The following is a 13750-nucleotide window of genomic DNA, read 5'->3' as shown; positions in this document are numbered from 1 at the left end:
GATTTGGACATGGAGAGAGGGGGAGGGTGATTTGGATATGGAGAGAGGGAGATTTTGACATGGAGAGAGGGTGAGGGTGATTTGGATATGCATTGAGGAGAGAGGGAGATTTGGATATGCAGAGAGTGGAGAAGATGATTTGGATATGGAGAGGGGAGAGGGTGATTTGGATATGGAGAGAGGGGAGAGGGAGATTTGGATGTATAAAGAGGGGAGACGATGATTTGGATATGGAGAGGGGAGAGGGTGATTTGGATATGGGGAGAGAGGAGAGGGTGATTTTGATATGGAGAGAGGGGAGAGGATGATTTGGATATGGAGAGAGGGGAGAAGGAGATTTGGATATGGAGAGGGGGGAGAGGGTGATTTGGATATGGAGAGAGGGGAGAGGGAGATTTGGATATGGAGAGAGGGGAGAGGGTGATTTGGATATGGAGAGAGGGCAGTGGGAGATTTGGATATGGAGAGAGTGGAGAAGATGGTTTGGATATGGAGAGGGGAGAGGGTGATTTGGATATGGAGAGGGGAGGGGATGATTTGGATATGGGGAGGGGGAGAAGGTGATTTTGATATGGATAGAGGGAGAGGGTGATTTGGATATGGAGGGGGGAGAGGGTGATTTGGATATGGGGAGAGGGGAGAGGGAGATTTGGATATGGAGGGGGGGAGAGAGTAATTCGGATATGGGAGAGAGGGGAGAGGGAGATTTGGATATGGAGAGAGGGGAGAAGGAGATTTGGATATGGAGAGGGGGAGAGGGTGATTTGGATATGGGGAGAGGGGAGAGGGAGATTTGGATATGGAGAGAGGGGAGAGGGTGATTTGGATATGGGGAGAGGGGAGAGGGAGATTTGAATATCGAGAGAGTGGAGAAGATGAGTTGGTTATGGAGTGGAGAGATGGTGATTTGGATATGGGGAGAGGGGAGAGGGTGATTTTGATATGGAGAGAGGGGAGAGGGAGATTTGGATATTGAAAGAGGGGAAAGGATGATTTGGATATGGAGGGGGGAGAGGGTGATTTGGATATGGAGAGAGGGGAGAAAATGATTTGGATATGGAGAGAGGGGAGAGGGTGATTTGGATATGGGGACGGGGAGAGGGTAATTTTGATATGGAGAGAGGAGAGAGGGTGATTTGCATATGGAGAGAGGGGAGAGGGAGATTTGGATATGGAGAGAGTGGAGATGCTGATTTGGATATGGGGAGAGGGGAGAGGGTGATTTTGATATGGAGAGAGGGGAGAGGGAGATTTGGATATAGAAAGATGGGAGAGGATGATTTGGATATGGAGCGGGGAGAGGGTGATTTGGATATGGAGAGAGGGGAGATGGAGATTTGAATATGGAGAGAGGAGAGAGGGAGATTTGGATATGCAGAGGGGGAGAGGGTGATTTGGATATGGAGAGAGGGGAGAGGGTGATTTGGATATGGATGGGGGAGAGCGAGATTTAGATATGGAGAGAAGAGGGAGGGTGATTTGGATATGGAGAGAGGGGAGAGGGTGATTTGGATATGGAGAGAGGGGAGAGGATGATTTGGACATGGAGAGAGGGGGAGGGTGATTTGGATATGGAGAGAGGGAGATTTTGACATGGAGAGAGGGTGAGGGTGATTTGGATATGCATTGAGGAGAGAGGGAGATTTGGATATGCAGAGAGTGGAGAAGATGATTTGGATATGGAGAGGGGAGAGGGTGATTTGGATATGGAGAGAGGGGAGAGGGAGATTTGGATGTATAAAGAGGGGAGACGATGATTTGGATATGGAGAGGGGAGAGGGTGATTTGGATATGGGGAGAGAGGAGAGGGTGATTTTGATATGGAGAGAGGGGAGAGGATGATTTGGATATGGAGAGGGGGAGATGGAGATTTGGATATGGAGTGGGGGAGGGAGATTTGGACATGGAGAGAGGGAGATTTGGATATGGAGAGAGGGGAGAGGATGATTTGGACATGGAGAGAGGGGAGAGCGTGATTTGGATATGGAGAGAGGGGAGAGGATGATTTGGATATGGACAGAGGGGAGAGAATGATTTGGATATGGAGGGGGTAGAGGGAGATTTGGATATGGACGGGGAGAGCGAGATTTAGATATGGAGAGAAGAGGGAGGGTGATTTGGATATGGAGAGAGGGGAGAGGGTGATTTGGATATGGAGAGAGGGGAGAGGATGATTTGGATATGGAGCGGGGAGAGGGTGATTTGGATATGGAGAGAGGGGAGAGGGTGATTTGGATATGGAGGGAGGGGAGAGGGAGATTTGGATATGGAGGGAGGGGAGAGGGAGATTTGGATATGGAGAGAGGTTGAGAGTGAGAGTGGGAAATAGAGGCTGAGGGAGGGGGAATAAGGGAACAGAGAGTGTGATTATGTTACTGTGAGTGAGGTGAGTACCAGATTTGTCAACAGAGTGATCTTATTGTACAGGAGTTGTGGTGGACATGTGAGTAACATTAAGGTGCAGGGAGTGGGGCAGAATTAAATTAGTGTTCAGGAATTGGGTGAGATGAGTTGAGGGCACAATGAGTGAGAAGTCAGTGAGAACAGTGTCTAGGGAGTAAGGGGAGAATGGGATTAGGGCTCAGGGTGTACAGGGAGCATGGGATCAGGCTTCAGGGAGCAAGGGGAGAATGGGATTAGGGTGTAGGGGTAAGGGGATAATGAGTTTAGGGTTCAGGGTGTAAGGGGAGAATGGGATTAGTGTCTAGTGAGTAAGGGGAGTCTGGGATTGGTGTCTAGGGAGTAAGGGGAGAACGGGATTAGTGTCTAGGGAGTAAGGGCAGTATGGGGTTACTGTTCTGGGAGAATGGGATTGGGATTCAGGGAATACGGGGAGAATGGGATTAGATTCAGGGAGTGAGAGGAGAGCTTCCTTTGGCAAAAGAACTAGAAACGAACAGACAGAATGGCACAGGAGCGGAGGGACTGGAGGCAGCGTAGATCTCTGAAGCTGGACTACAGGGTCCAGTTGTGGAAGATGTGACTATTGTTGTGAGAGCCCCGTGAGGGTCCGTTAGAACTGGCCAAGGACAAGGGACATCGGCCGGAGAAGTTGGGGCTTGTTCTCCAGGACAGGATGGAAAGCTCATGCTTGTTCTGAACAAGTCGGGGGAGCTGTTCTTTTTGATAGATGGTGCAGGCTGAGAGGAACCACAATTTCACAGCCTGGAAAGGTCAAGTCAGAGGGGCAGGGAAGAGGAAGTAATTTACTCTGCCATGGGTCATGAGTGGGGTGAATCAGGCAGAACAGATTGTTCCACAGCTGCTGGGAGACCGAGAACCCTCCTTCCATGTTATTACAGACAATTATTAACATTATAAAAAGCAAAATCAGCAAAAGCAACATTTAAGAACTGAAAATACTTAAAATAAAATAATTTGAATGTTACTACAAACAGATAGCTTAAAAGTTTAAAAAAATATTATTTTCGTTTGCCCACAGCTGTTGGCTGCCTATTGAAGTTGATAGATTGGTGTCTCCCCCGAGCATATTCCCAGTACTACATACCAGGCAACTCCAACTCCACCGTTCAGCTCCATGCTGCTGGAGCATGGACAGCAAACGCAGGGAGTCTGGATTCCTAAATGTTGACATTACCAGTGGTTATGAAGATGAATGCCAGGGAACTACTGGGAAAATCCAGGCATATCCTCAGCCTATACCTTTCTCCAGTCTTCCCCACACTTCTCGCAGACCCCCTGTAACCCAACTAGTAAATGTTACCCCGGACAACTGTTACATTCAGCTAGTCCTGCCTCTGTGGCTGTTGAAAACCTCTGTACACAGCCATCCAACACATTCTTGCTCAGCGTCAGTTGTCAAAACTGCAGGTCACCCAAAATTCTGTTGTCAACTGTACTCACCATCTGGTTCTGTGGGAACATATGAAACAAGAACAGGAGTAGGTCTATCTGCTATCAATAAGATTATGACTGATCCAATTATAATCTCCTCCACGTTGCTGCCAACCCTCAGTCATCTTTCACCCAGCACAAAACCCACTTCCATTTATCAAGAAGCTAACCACCCTTAAAGACTTCTGTTTAGTTTTGTGAAGTGCCCTGCCATGTTATAGGTTCCATTAAAGAAAACAACAATTTGCTTTCTTTAATGGAACCTATAATCCTGTCCACAAGACAACGGACACCACTCACCTTCAGGTCTCGGACCTGCTCCAGCATTGCGTTATTTTCCACTGTGTCCATTTGGAAAGCCTGAAGAGAAGATGAGCAAATATGAAATGGATTATTGTGGGAAAAAGTTCAAACCATTAGTGTTCACAACTAGAATGAGAGAAGAATAATAAAGAACATGGCGGGCGCTGGAATCTAAAACAATAGCAGAAACTCTAGAAGAACTCAACCCAGCAGCACCTGTGGAATAAAGAGACCAATCAGCATTTTTGGTTAGGGATCGTGATATTTCTTTCCAGATTCTGCTTGGACTGGTTGAGTCCTTTCAGGACGTTTGTTCTTGTATGAAAGAGTGAAGATTCAGTGTTCAGTGATGTCTTTTGTGTCTTCAGGTAGCAGGATGTCCACATGGATACAACTGTGACTTCTGAAGGTTAACTGCACTGCACCCAAAGTTAATTATTGATCAGCTTTAGAATCCGTGCAGTTCAATAACACATAATATTTATTGGTCTGACATTCCAAATTGCACAAGATGCAATTTCCAGTGATAACAGTGGCAGGGATCACTGAAGCTTTAGCTGATTTTTGGAAACGGTTCCAGGGATCACTTGGAGGTCCAACAGCAAGATCAGATCCTTCACAATGAATCATCAAATCCCTGTTTGGTGGTGTGGGGTACAGAGTTATACAACACAGAAACAGGTCTTTCAGACCAGTTTGAACAAAATGCCCATCTAAGTGAATCCTATTTGCCTGCTTGTAGCCTGAATCCCTTTAAACCAGGGGTTCCCAACCTTTTTATGCCATGGACCCCAGCGTGGGAACCCCGATCTATTTATGTACCTGCCTAAGTGCTTTGTTTCTCAAACATTCACATTGTACCTGCCTCTACCCCCTCCTCTGGCAAGTCACTCCATATCTCCACTGTCCTGCGAATGGAAAAACCTCCCCCTCAGACTCCCTTTGATCGCCACTCTCATCGTCAACCTAAACCCTCTAATTACACTGGGAAATAGATCAGGATCTGCCCCAGGTTATTATCATTGTCAAATATACAGTGACATTTGTCATTTTGCAGCAGCAGTACAGTACAAAGACAAAAAATATATACAAAATAAAATAAATAGTGCAAAATAAAAGGAATAATATGTGTTGTGTGTTTAAAATGTACTTAAAAGGTTATGATGCTATTGACTTATAAGTGACTTATATAACCATATAACAATTACAGCATGGAAACAGGCCATCTCTGCCCTTCTAGTTCGTGCCAAATGCTTACTCTCACCTAGTCCCACTGACCTGCACTCAGCCCATAACCCTCCATTCCTTTCCTGTCCATATACCTATCCAATTTTTATTTAAATGATAATATCGAACCTGCCTCTACCACTTCTACTGGAAGTTCATTCAACACTTACTTCAAGCTCCCCTGTCCTCCCCTGATAATTGACTTATCACTATATTCATGTGAGGAAAATATGTGCTGTGTTCAATATTAAATTCATTAGATAAACCCTTTTAGAAACGAAATTGAGTGAATTAGCCACTTATCACCTATATTCCGGTCGTGATTACCCCCCCCCCGAACAGAATCGCCAAAAACGATTTGTAGAAAAAAATCAGCATGTACACGCATGCGCAGACAAGTGCCCGAGCAAGGCTTCATGGTCATTGTAGTCTTTCTCAGGGTAGACACAACGTATTTGACAGCTACTCTTGTCCGTTGGCAACCCTACCCCCCTCCCCCCCCACCGGGTCGGCCGGTCCGCAAGAATATTGTCAATAATAAACCGGTCCGCGGTGCAAAAAAGGTTGGGGACCCCTGTCCTAGTGTAACCATGCTGTGTTAACGTTAACAGGCTGAAATGCTCTGAATAGGTTCAAGGCATCTGGACTTTGAGTGGGCAATGAGCTGTCTATATTGTGGGATGTCTAGACACTGACATGACTCTGGGATGTCCAGTCGCTCCTACACACCAACAAAACACATTCACTTTACTCTTACCCATGGGACAATATTAACTCCAGTACTTGTTGGTGAAGGGATGCTTCAGTGGGTTTACTCACATTCTTCAGGTACTGAAGGAGCTCATCCTTGTCCTCACAGTGGTGCCCTGCAGGTTTGCCGCTGCTGTGGATAACTGTGTACAGGGCTTCTTCGTACAACAATCTCCGCTGCACAGAGAAAGGGAAAGGCAGAGTTAAAAAACCAGTACAGAGAATGCTGGAAACACTCAGCAGGTCAGGCAGCATCTGTGGAGAGAGAAGCAGAGTTAGACTTTCAGGTTCAGGACCTCTCATCAGAACTGTGAAAGGTGAGGAACGGAACAGGTTTCGGTCGCAAAGAAGGAGGATTGGAGAGGACAAGGGTGGAGATGCAGAGTAGTTGTATAGGCACTGCCCCACCCCTCCAGCGACCCGGTTTGAATCCTGGTCTCAGAGAGATGGGCAGAGTGGGCATTGGAAAGTTCCCCCGTGACTATCCTTTCCTCCCACGTCCCGCAAACACACAGATCGGCAGGGTAAGCGGATGCTTACAGCACGTGAAGGTGGAATTTGGTGGGGGGAGGGCGTAGATGGGGAAAAAGGGGAGAATAAAGTGGACTGAATGTTGGACTGGGGCAAATGGATTTTCCATGATCAACAGATCCATGCTGTATGACTATGACAATTGCTGACAGAGGGTGGTGAAGACTGGTGAATGACAAAAGATGTGCCGTTGAAGGTGGAAACAAGTGAAGAATGCATGTTATTATTGAATCCTGGATACCAGACGTGAGCTACGAAGCTGGTTATCTTAAATGGTTGATTTCAGTAGTAAGGACTGTGACAAGTCTAGACAGAAGGTAGACACTTACGAGCGAGAATGGGCACTGTTGTTCAGGGAGCCATTCTAGAGGAGGGAGAGAAGAGGAATGTGGGTGTAATTGGGAGAGTCTAGACAGGGAATAGACATAATTCTCTGTGGCAAGTATTAAAGCTGTGTTGTTGTCTGCCTGGTACCCATGTTCAGGACATCTCATCTGGCAGGCAGAGGAATTTGCAGTGGGAGGATCCACTTGCCGTGGTCTTTGTGGGTATCAGTGAAGTAGGAAGATCTAAGAAGAGGAATTTGCAGTGGGAGGATCCACTTGTGGTCTTTGTGGCTACCAGTGAAGTAGGAAAGAAGTTCTGTTGAAGAAACTTAAGCAGCTAGTGAATGAATTAAAATGCAGAACCAAAAAGGATTGTTACTGTGCCACGTGCAAATTGGCAAAGGGTGAACAGAATCAGAAAGTTAAATGTGTGGCTTAAAGACAGGTGTGGAAGAAGTGAGTCTGAATGCGTGTGACACCTGCATCAGTATGGAGGAAGGAGGGAGCTTTTCCAATGGAACAGGCTCCATCCGGACCAGGCTGGGACCAGGGCCCTGGCAAATCACATAACTAGGGCTGTGTTTATAGTCGTGTGGGTGGCTTCAACAGCTTGGAAAAGTGAGGGTGAAGTGAACAGGAAGTAGAGTGCAACAGAGTTACTGAAGTCTCCAGAATAAATAAAGATTTTAAAAAGTTTAGAAAGGTTTAAGAAATTAATTTCAGGAAGCATAGAGACAAAATTGAAAAGAAGGGTGGTGGATGAAAACAGGACTGAAGGTGTTATATTTGAATACACACAATATACAATGTCCGGTGGAGGATCCTATAGCACTTTAGAAGTTCCTTCAGTTAGTCCTGACGAAGGGTCTCGGCCTGAAACGTCGACTGCACCTCTTCCTACAGATGCTGCCTGGCCTGCTGCGTTCACCAGCAACTTTGATGTGTGTTGCTTGAATTTCCAGCATCTGCAGAATTCCTGTTGGTTGCACTTTAGAGGTTGACAGCTCTGAGGTTATGGGCATCACAGAATAATGTTTGAAAGATCACAGTTGAGAGCTTAAGGTCCAGGGATACACATTGTTGATAAAAAGTGAAATCAAATCCTCAGAAAGAAGTGGTAAATGACTTGGAGATGCAGAATCCCTGTTAAGAGCTGAGAAACTGCAAGAGTAAAACAAATTGAACTGACTTTATTTCTTACATCCTTCACATACATGAGGAGAAAAATCTTTACGTTTCATCTGTCTGAATGTGCAAGTTATAGTAATTTACAATAAAGGGTATGTACAGTAAAATTTACAACAGAATAGCACCCAGGGCAAGCCCTTTTCTCAGTGTTACCAACAGGTAGGAGGTACAGAAGCCTGAAGACACACGCTCAGCGATTCAGGAACAGCTTCTTCCCCTCTGCCATCCCATTCCTAAATGGACATTGAACCCTTGGACGCTACCTCACTTTTTAAATATATATTATTTCTGTTTTTGTATGATTTTTAATCTACTCAATCTACATATACAGTACTGCAATTGATTGATTGATTAATTTTCTTCTGTATCGTGTATTGCATTGAACTGCTGCTGCTACAAATTTCATGACACATACCAGTGATAATAAACCTGATTCTGATTCTGAAGAGCTTAGAAATATGATTGTGTCAGTATGAATTAATCAGTCTGATGGTCTGGTGGAAGAAGCTGTCCCGGAGCCTGTTGGTCCTGGCTTTTACACTGCAGTACTGTTTCCTGGATGGTAGCAGCTGGAACAGGTTGTGGTTGGGGTGACTCAGGTCCCCAATGATCCTATGGGGCCTTTTGACACACCTGTCTTTGTAAATGTCCTGAATCATGGGATGTTCACAACTACAGATGTGCTGGGCTGTCCACACCACTCTCTGCAGAGTCCTGGGAAGTACAGTTCCCATCTAGGCAGTGATACAGCCAGTCAGGATGCTGTCAATTGTGCCCCTGTAGAAAGTCCTTAGGATTTGGGGGCCCATACCAAACTTCCTCATCCGTCTGAGGTGAAAGAGGTGCTGTTGTGCTTTTTTCACCACACAGCTGGTGTGTACAGACCACATGAGGTCCTCGGTGATGTGGATGCCCTCTCAGCCCCAGGTCTATTGATGTCAATAGGGGTTAGCCTGTCTCCATTCCTCTTGTAGTCCACAACCAGCTCCTTTGTTTTTGCGACATTGAGGGAGAGGTTGTTTTCTTGAAACCACTGTGTCAGGGTGATGACTTCCTCTCGATAGGCTGCCTCATTATTATTTGAGATTAGGCCAATCAGTGTAGTGTCGTCAGCAAATTAAATTAGCAGAGTGGAGCTGTGAGTGGGGATACAGTCATGGGTGTACAGAAGGTAAAGGAAGGGACTTAGGACACAGCCCTGAGGGGCTCCCATGTTGAGGGTCAGAGGGGCAGAGTCGAGGGAGCCCCCTCGTAACATCTGCCAGCGATTTGACAGGAAGTCCAGGATCCACCTGCACAAGCTCGAGCTCTTATCAAGCCTGGAGGGAACTAAGGTGTTGAATGTAGTCCAAGAGCGGCATTCCTCTTCTCCAGGTGAGTGAGGACGTTGTGTAGAGCTGTGACTGTAGATCATCTGTTGATCGGTTGTGTTGGTAGGCAAATTGTAGGGAGTCCATTGTGGGTGGTACCATGCTGCAGATGTAGTCCTTGACCAGCCTCTCAAAGCATTTTCTCATTATTGAGGTGAGTGTGACAGGATACCAGTCCTAAAGGGAGTTAAATACAGGCCTCCAAACAGTAGACAGGATGTGGGATACAAACTACAAAGGGAGATTAAAAAAAGGTACGTGAAAAGGGCAATGTTACAATTGTCATGGGGGATTTCAAAATGCAGGTAGATTTAGAAAATCAGGTTGGTGCTGTATCACAACAGAAGGAATTTGTAGAATTCCTACAAGATGGCATCTTAGACCATCTTATGGATGAGCCCACTAGGGGACCGGCTATTCTGAATTGGGCGTTATGTTATGAACTAGATTTGATTAGTGAGTTTGAGGTAAAAGAACCATTAGGAGGCAGTGATCAGTATATGATAGAATTCACCCTGTTATTTGAGAGGGAAAAGCTAGGGTCAGATGCATCAGTATTATCAAAGTTCAAAGTAAAACTTATTATCAGAGTACATACATGTCACCACATACAACCCTGAGATCCTTTTTCTGCAGGCATACTTAGCAAATCTATAGAATAGTAACTGTAAACAGGATCTGTTAACAGTAAACAAACTACGCAAAAGCAGATATAAATAAGTAGCAATAAATAATGAGCATGAAATAATGATATAACAGAGTCCTTAAATGAGTGTAGCTGTCCCCTTCTGTTCTGTTCTTCCTGATGGAAGTAGTGAGAAAAGGCGCATGGCCTGGTGGTGAGGATCTTCGATAATTGATGCTCTTTTTATACGGCAATGTTTCATGTAGATGTGCTCAAGGGCTTGGAGGGTTTTACCTGTGATGTACTGGGCTGAATCCATTACCTTTTGTAGGATTTTCCACTCAATGGCACTGGTGTTCCCATTCCAGGCCGTAATGCAGCCAGTCAGCACACTTTCCACCACACACCCATTGAAGTTTGCCAAGGTTTTTGATGACATGCCAAATCTCTGCAGACTCCTGAGGAAGTAGAGGCACTGTCGTGCTTTCTTCACAATAATATTTATATGCTGGGTCCAGGACAGGTCCACTGAGATAGTGAAACCCAGGAGTTTAAAGTTACAGACCCTCTTCACCTCTGATCCTCTGATGTTACTGGCTCACGGACCTCCAGTTTCCCTTTCCAGAAGTCTACAATCAGTTCCTCGGTCTTATTGACATTGAGTGAGAGGTTGCTGTTATTACACCACTCAGCCAAGTTTTCAATCTCCCTCCTGTATGCTTTTTCATCACCCCCTTTTGATACAGCCCACAACAGTGGTGTCATCAGCAAACTTGTATCTGGTGTTGGAGCTGTACTTAACCACAGTCAGAGGTGTAAAGCGAGTAGAGCAGGGGCCTAAGCACACATCACTGTGATGTTCCTGTGCTGATGGAGATTGTGGAGGAGATGTTTTTGCCAATCCAAACAGACTGGCATCTGTAAGTGAGGAAATCCAGGATCCAGTTGCACAAGGGAGTATTGAGGCCCAGGTTTTGGAATTTACCAATTAGTTTTGAGGGTATGATGGTGTTAAATGTTGAGATCTAATTGATAAAGAGCATTCTGATGTATGTATCTTTGCTGTCCAGATGTTCCAGGATTGTGTGAAGAGCCAACAAGATAGCATCTGCTGTAGACCTGTTGCTTCAGTAGGCAAATTGGAGTGGATCCAAATCACCACTCAGACAGGTGCTTCAACACTAGCCTCTCAAAACACTTCATCACTGTGGATGTTGTTACGTACCCCGTAACTGGGTTGCCAAACCAACAGAAATGGATCACTCAGTTGGAGTCTGGATTACTAGAACTAAGAAAGTTTTATTAAAGAAACAAGCAACACAGTAATCAAAAGGATAATAAATGCAACAGTTCAGCAATGATAAACACACATGTGCACAGAATTAAGATAACAGCATCAATCAAGCTCTATCGTTGTCTAGGGGTAAATGACCAAATTTCAAAGTGACACAAAAGTTCAGTCCAATTTAGTCCAGTTCGCAGTAATCGTTGCCATGGCGATGGACAACGTGGGGGGAGAGAGAGAGAGAGAACGGGAACGACTGATCATTCAGAAACGGCTTCCACTCACAGACTGGCGATATGGCTCACAAGCAGCTTTTGGGCGGGTCCTTGGTGATGTCACCTGAGGTCACCGACTGTGACCCCTCCTCCAGATGCGGTCGATCCTCTGCAGTGAACCCGGCACCCAGGCAAGGGCGGACACGCACCGGGTTCTCGCTGATCGTACCTTTCCACCCTGTGTGTTTAAGGTGCGGTACTTCCCACCGACTCGTGAGAGGCGCACCGCTTCCAGGGTCTCGTTACCTCGGGTGTCGTGTGTGGCCTGCCTTAGCGAACCTGTCCCTTTTTATCCCCCTGCTGGGGTATCGCCTGTCCATCACTTCAAACAGTTCAGGGTTCAAAGGGGGAGCCTCCAGACAGCTCTCTCTCCCCCGTCCCTTCATTACACATCTCCAGATGCTGTTTCATTGTGTTCCTTATCTCTCTCTTGAAGACAGGTGGCAGACCAACTGCTGATCACACAGGACAGCTAACATCTTATCTATGTGTATTCTTGTCAGAATGTAAGGGCAGCTATGCGATATTCACTTTGACGGGTTACCATGCTGTTCTTGGACACTGGTATGATCGAAGCCTGCTTAAAGCAGATGGGTACCACACACTGCCAGAACGAGAGGTTGAAGATATCTGTGAATACACCAGTCAGTTGGTCTGCACAGGTCTTCAGTACTCCCAGGTACTCCATCCAGAGTGGATGGTTCTTTGGATTCACTCTCTTGAAGGCAGCCCTCACGTCATCTTCAGACACTGAGACCAAAGGATCTTCGTGAGAGGAGGGTGCACAATCATTCCTCCCTGTTACGGGTGGTCAAAGTGAGCATAGAAGGCGTTGAGATCATCTAGAAATGAAGCTCTGTTGTCCGTTGTGTTGCAGAATTTAGCTTGGTAGGAGGTTGTGGTATTCAAACTCTGTCACTGCTGTCAAGCTCCTCTCATTGATTCCAGTCTGGTCCAGAGCCTCCACTTTCCCTGACAGACGGCTTCCTGGAGATCATACCTGCACCTCTGTAGCATACTTGATCTCCAGACTTGAATGCCTTTGATCTGGCTCTCAGTATTTCCTGGATTTCATTGTTCATCCACAGTTGGGTAAAGGCAAGGTGGGTTAGGAGGGTAGACAGACGGTGTGGCGTGGCTCTGCTGGTGAAGAAGGTCATCAGATCAGTAGAAAGTTGTGACATAGGATCAGAAGATGTTGAATCCTTGTGGGTTGAGTTTAGAAACTGCCAGGGTAAAAGGACTCTGATGGCAGTTATATACAGGCCTCCAAACAGTAGCTGGGATGTGGACCACAGATTACAACAGGAAACAGAAAAGGCGTGTGAAAAGGGCAATGTTATAATAGTCATAGGAGATTTCAATATGCAGGTCGATTGGGAAAACTAGATTGAAATTGAAACTCAAGAGAGTGAGTTTGTTGAATGCCTATGGGATGGCTTTTCAGAGTAGTTTGTCGTTGAGCCTAATAGGGGATCAGTTATACTGGATTGGGTGTTATGTAATGAATTGGAGGTGATGAGGGAGCTTAAGGTAAAGGAACTCTTAGTTGATTGTGATATGATTGAGTTCAACTTGAAATTTGATAGGGAAAAAGTAAAGTCTGATGTCATAGTATTTCAGTGGAGTAAAGGAAATTACATTCGTCCCGCAGCATCCGCAGGGGATTGGTTCCAGGACCCCCCACGGATACCAAAATCCACAGGTGCTCAAGTCCCTTATATAAAATGGCACAGTATTTGCATATAACCTACGCACATCCTCCCATATACTTTAAATCATCTCTAGATTACTTATAATACCTAATACAATGTAAATGCTATGTAAATAGTTGTTGTACTGTATTGTTTAGGGAATAATGACAAGAAAAGAAAGTCTGTACATGTTCAAAAACACAAACAACAGGAATTCTGCAGATGCTGGAAATTCAAGCAAAACACATCAAAGTTGCTGGTTCAGGACGAAGGGTCTCGGCCTGAAACGTCGACTGTACCTCTTCCTAGAGATGCTGCCTG

The 13750-nt window shown here is 45.7% G+C and overlaps 1 protein-coding gene across 3 annotated transcripts in view; it reads right to left on the bottom strand.

The window, feature by feature from the left end:
- The window catches only part of unc13d (unc-13 homolog D (C. elegans)), a 197824-nt gene that overhangs the window by 142976 nt on the left and 41098 nt on the right, over window positions 1-13750 (bottom strand). For all 3 annotated transcript variants that reach the window (XM_063030886.1, XM_063030889.1, XM_063030887.1), the window contains exons 3-4: window positions 6205-6312; window positions 4156-4215 (exon numbers count right to left, since the gene is read on the bottom strand). In XM_063030886.1, coding sequence (XP_062886956.1) covers window positions 4156-4215; window positions 6205-6312 — 168 coding nt within the window. The remainder of the gene's footprint in view (window positions 1-4155; window positions 4216-6204; window positions 6313-13750) is intronic.

Source organism: Mobula hypostoma, chromosome 22 (assembly GCF_963921235.1).
Source record: "Mobula hypostoma chromosome 22, sMobHyp1.1, whole genome shotgun sequence".
NCBI classification, from domain to species: Eukaryota; Metazoa; Chordata; class Chondrichthyes; order Myliobatiformes; family Myliobatidae; genus Mobula; species Mobula hypostoma.
Note: the sequence above shows the minus strand (reverse complement) of the source record. Positions and strands in the feature narration are given on the sequence as shown.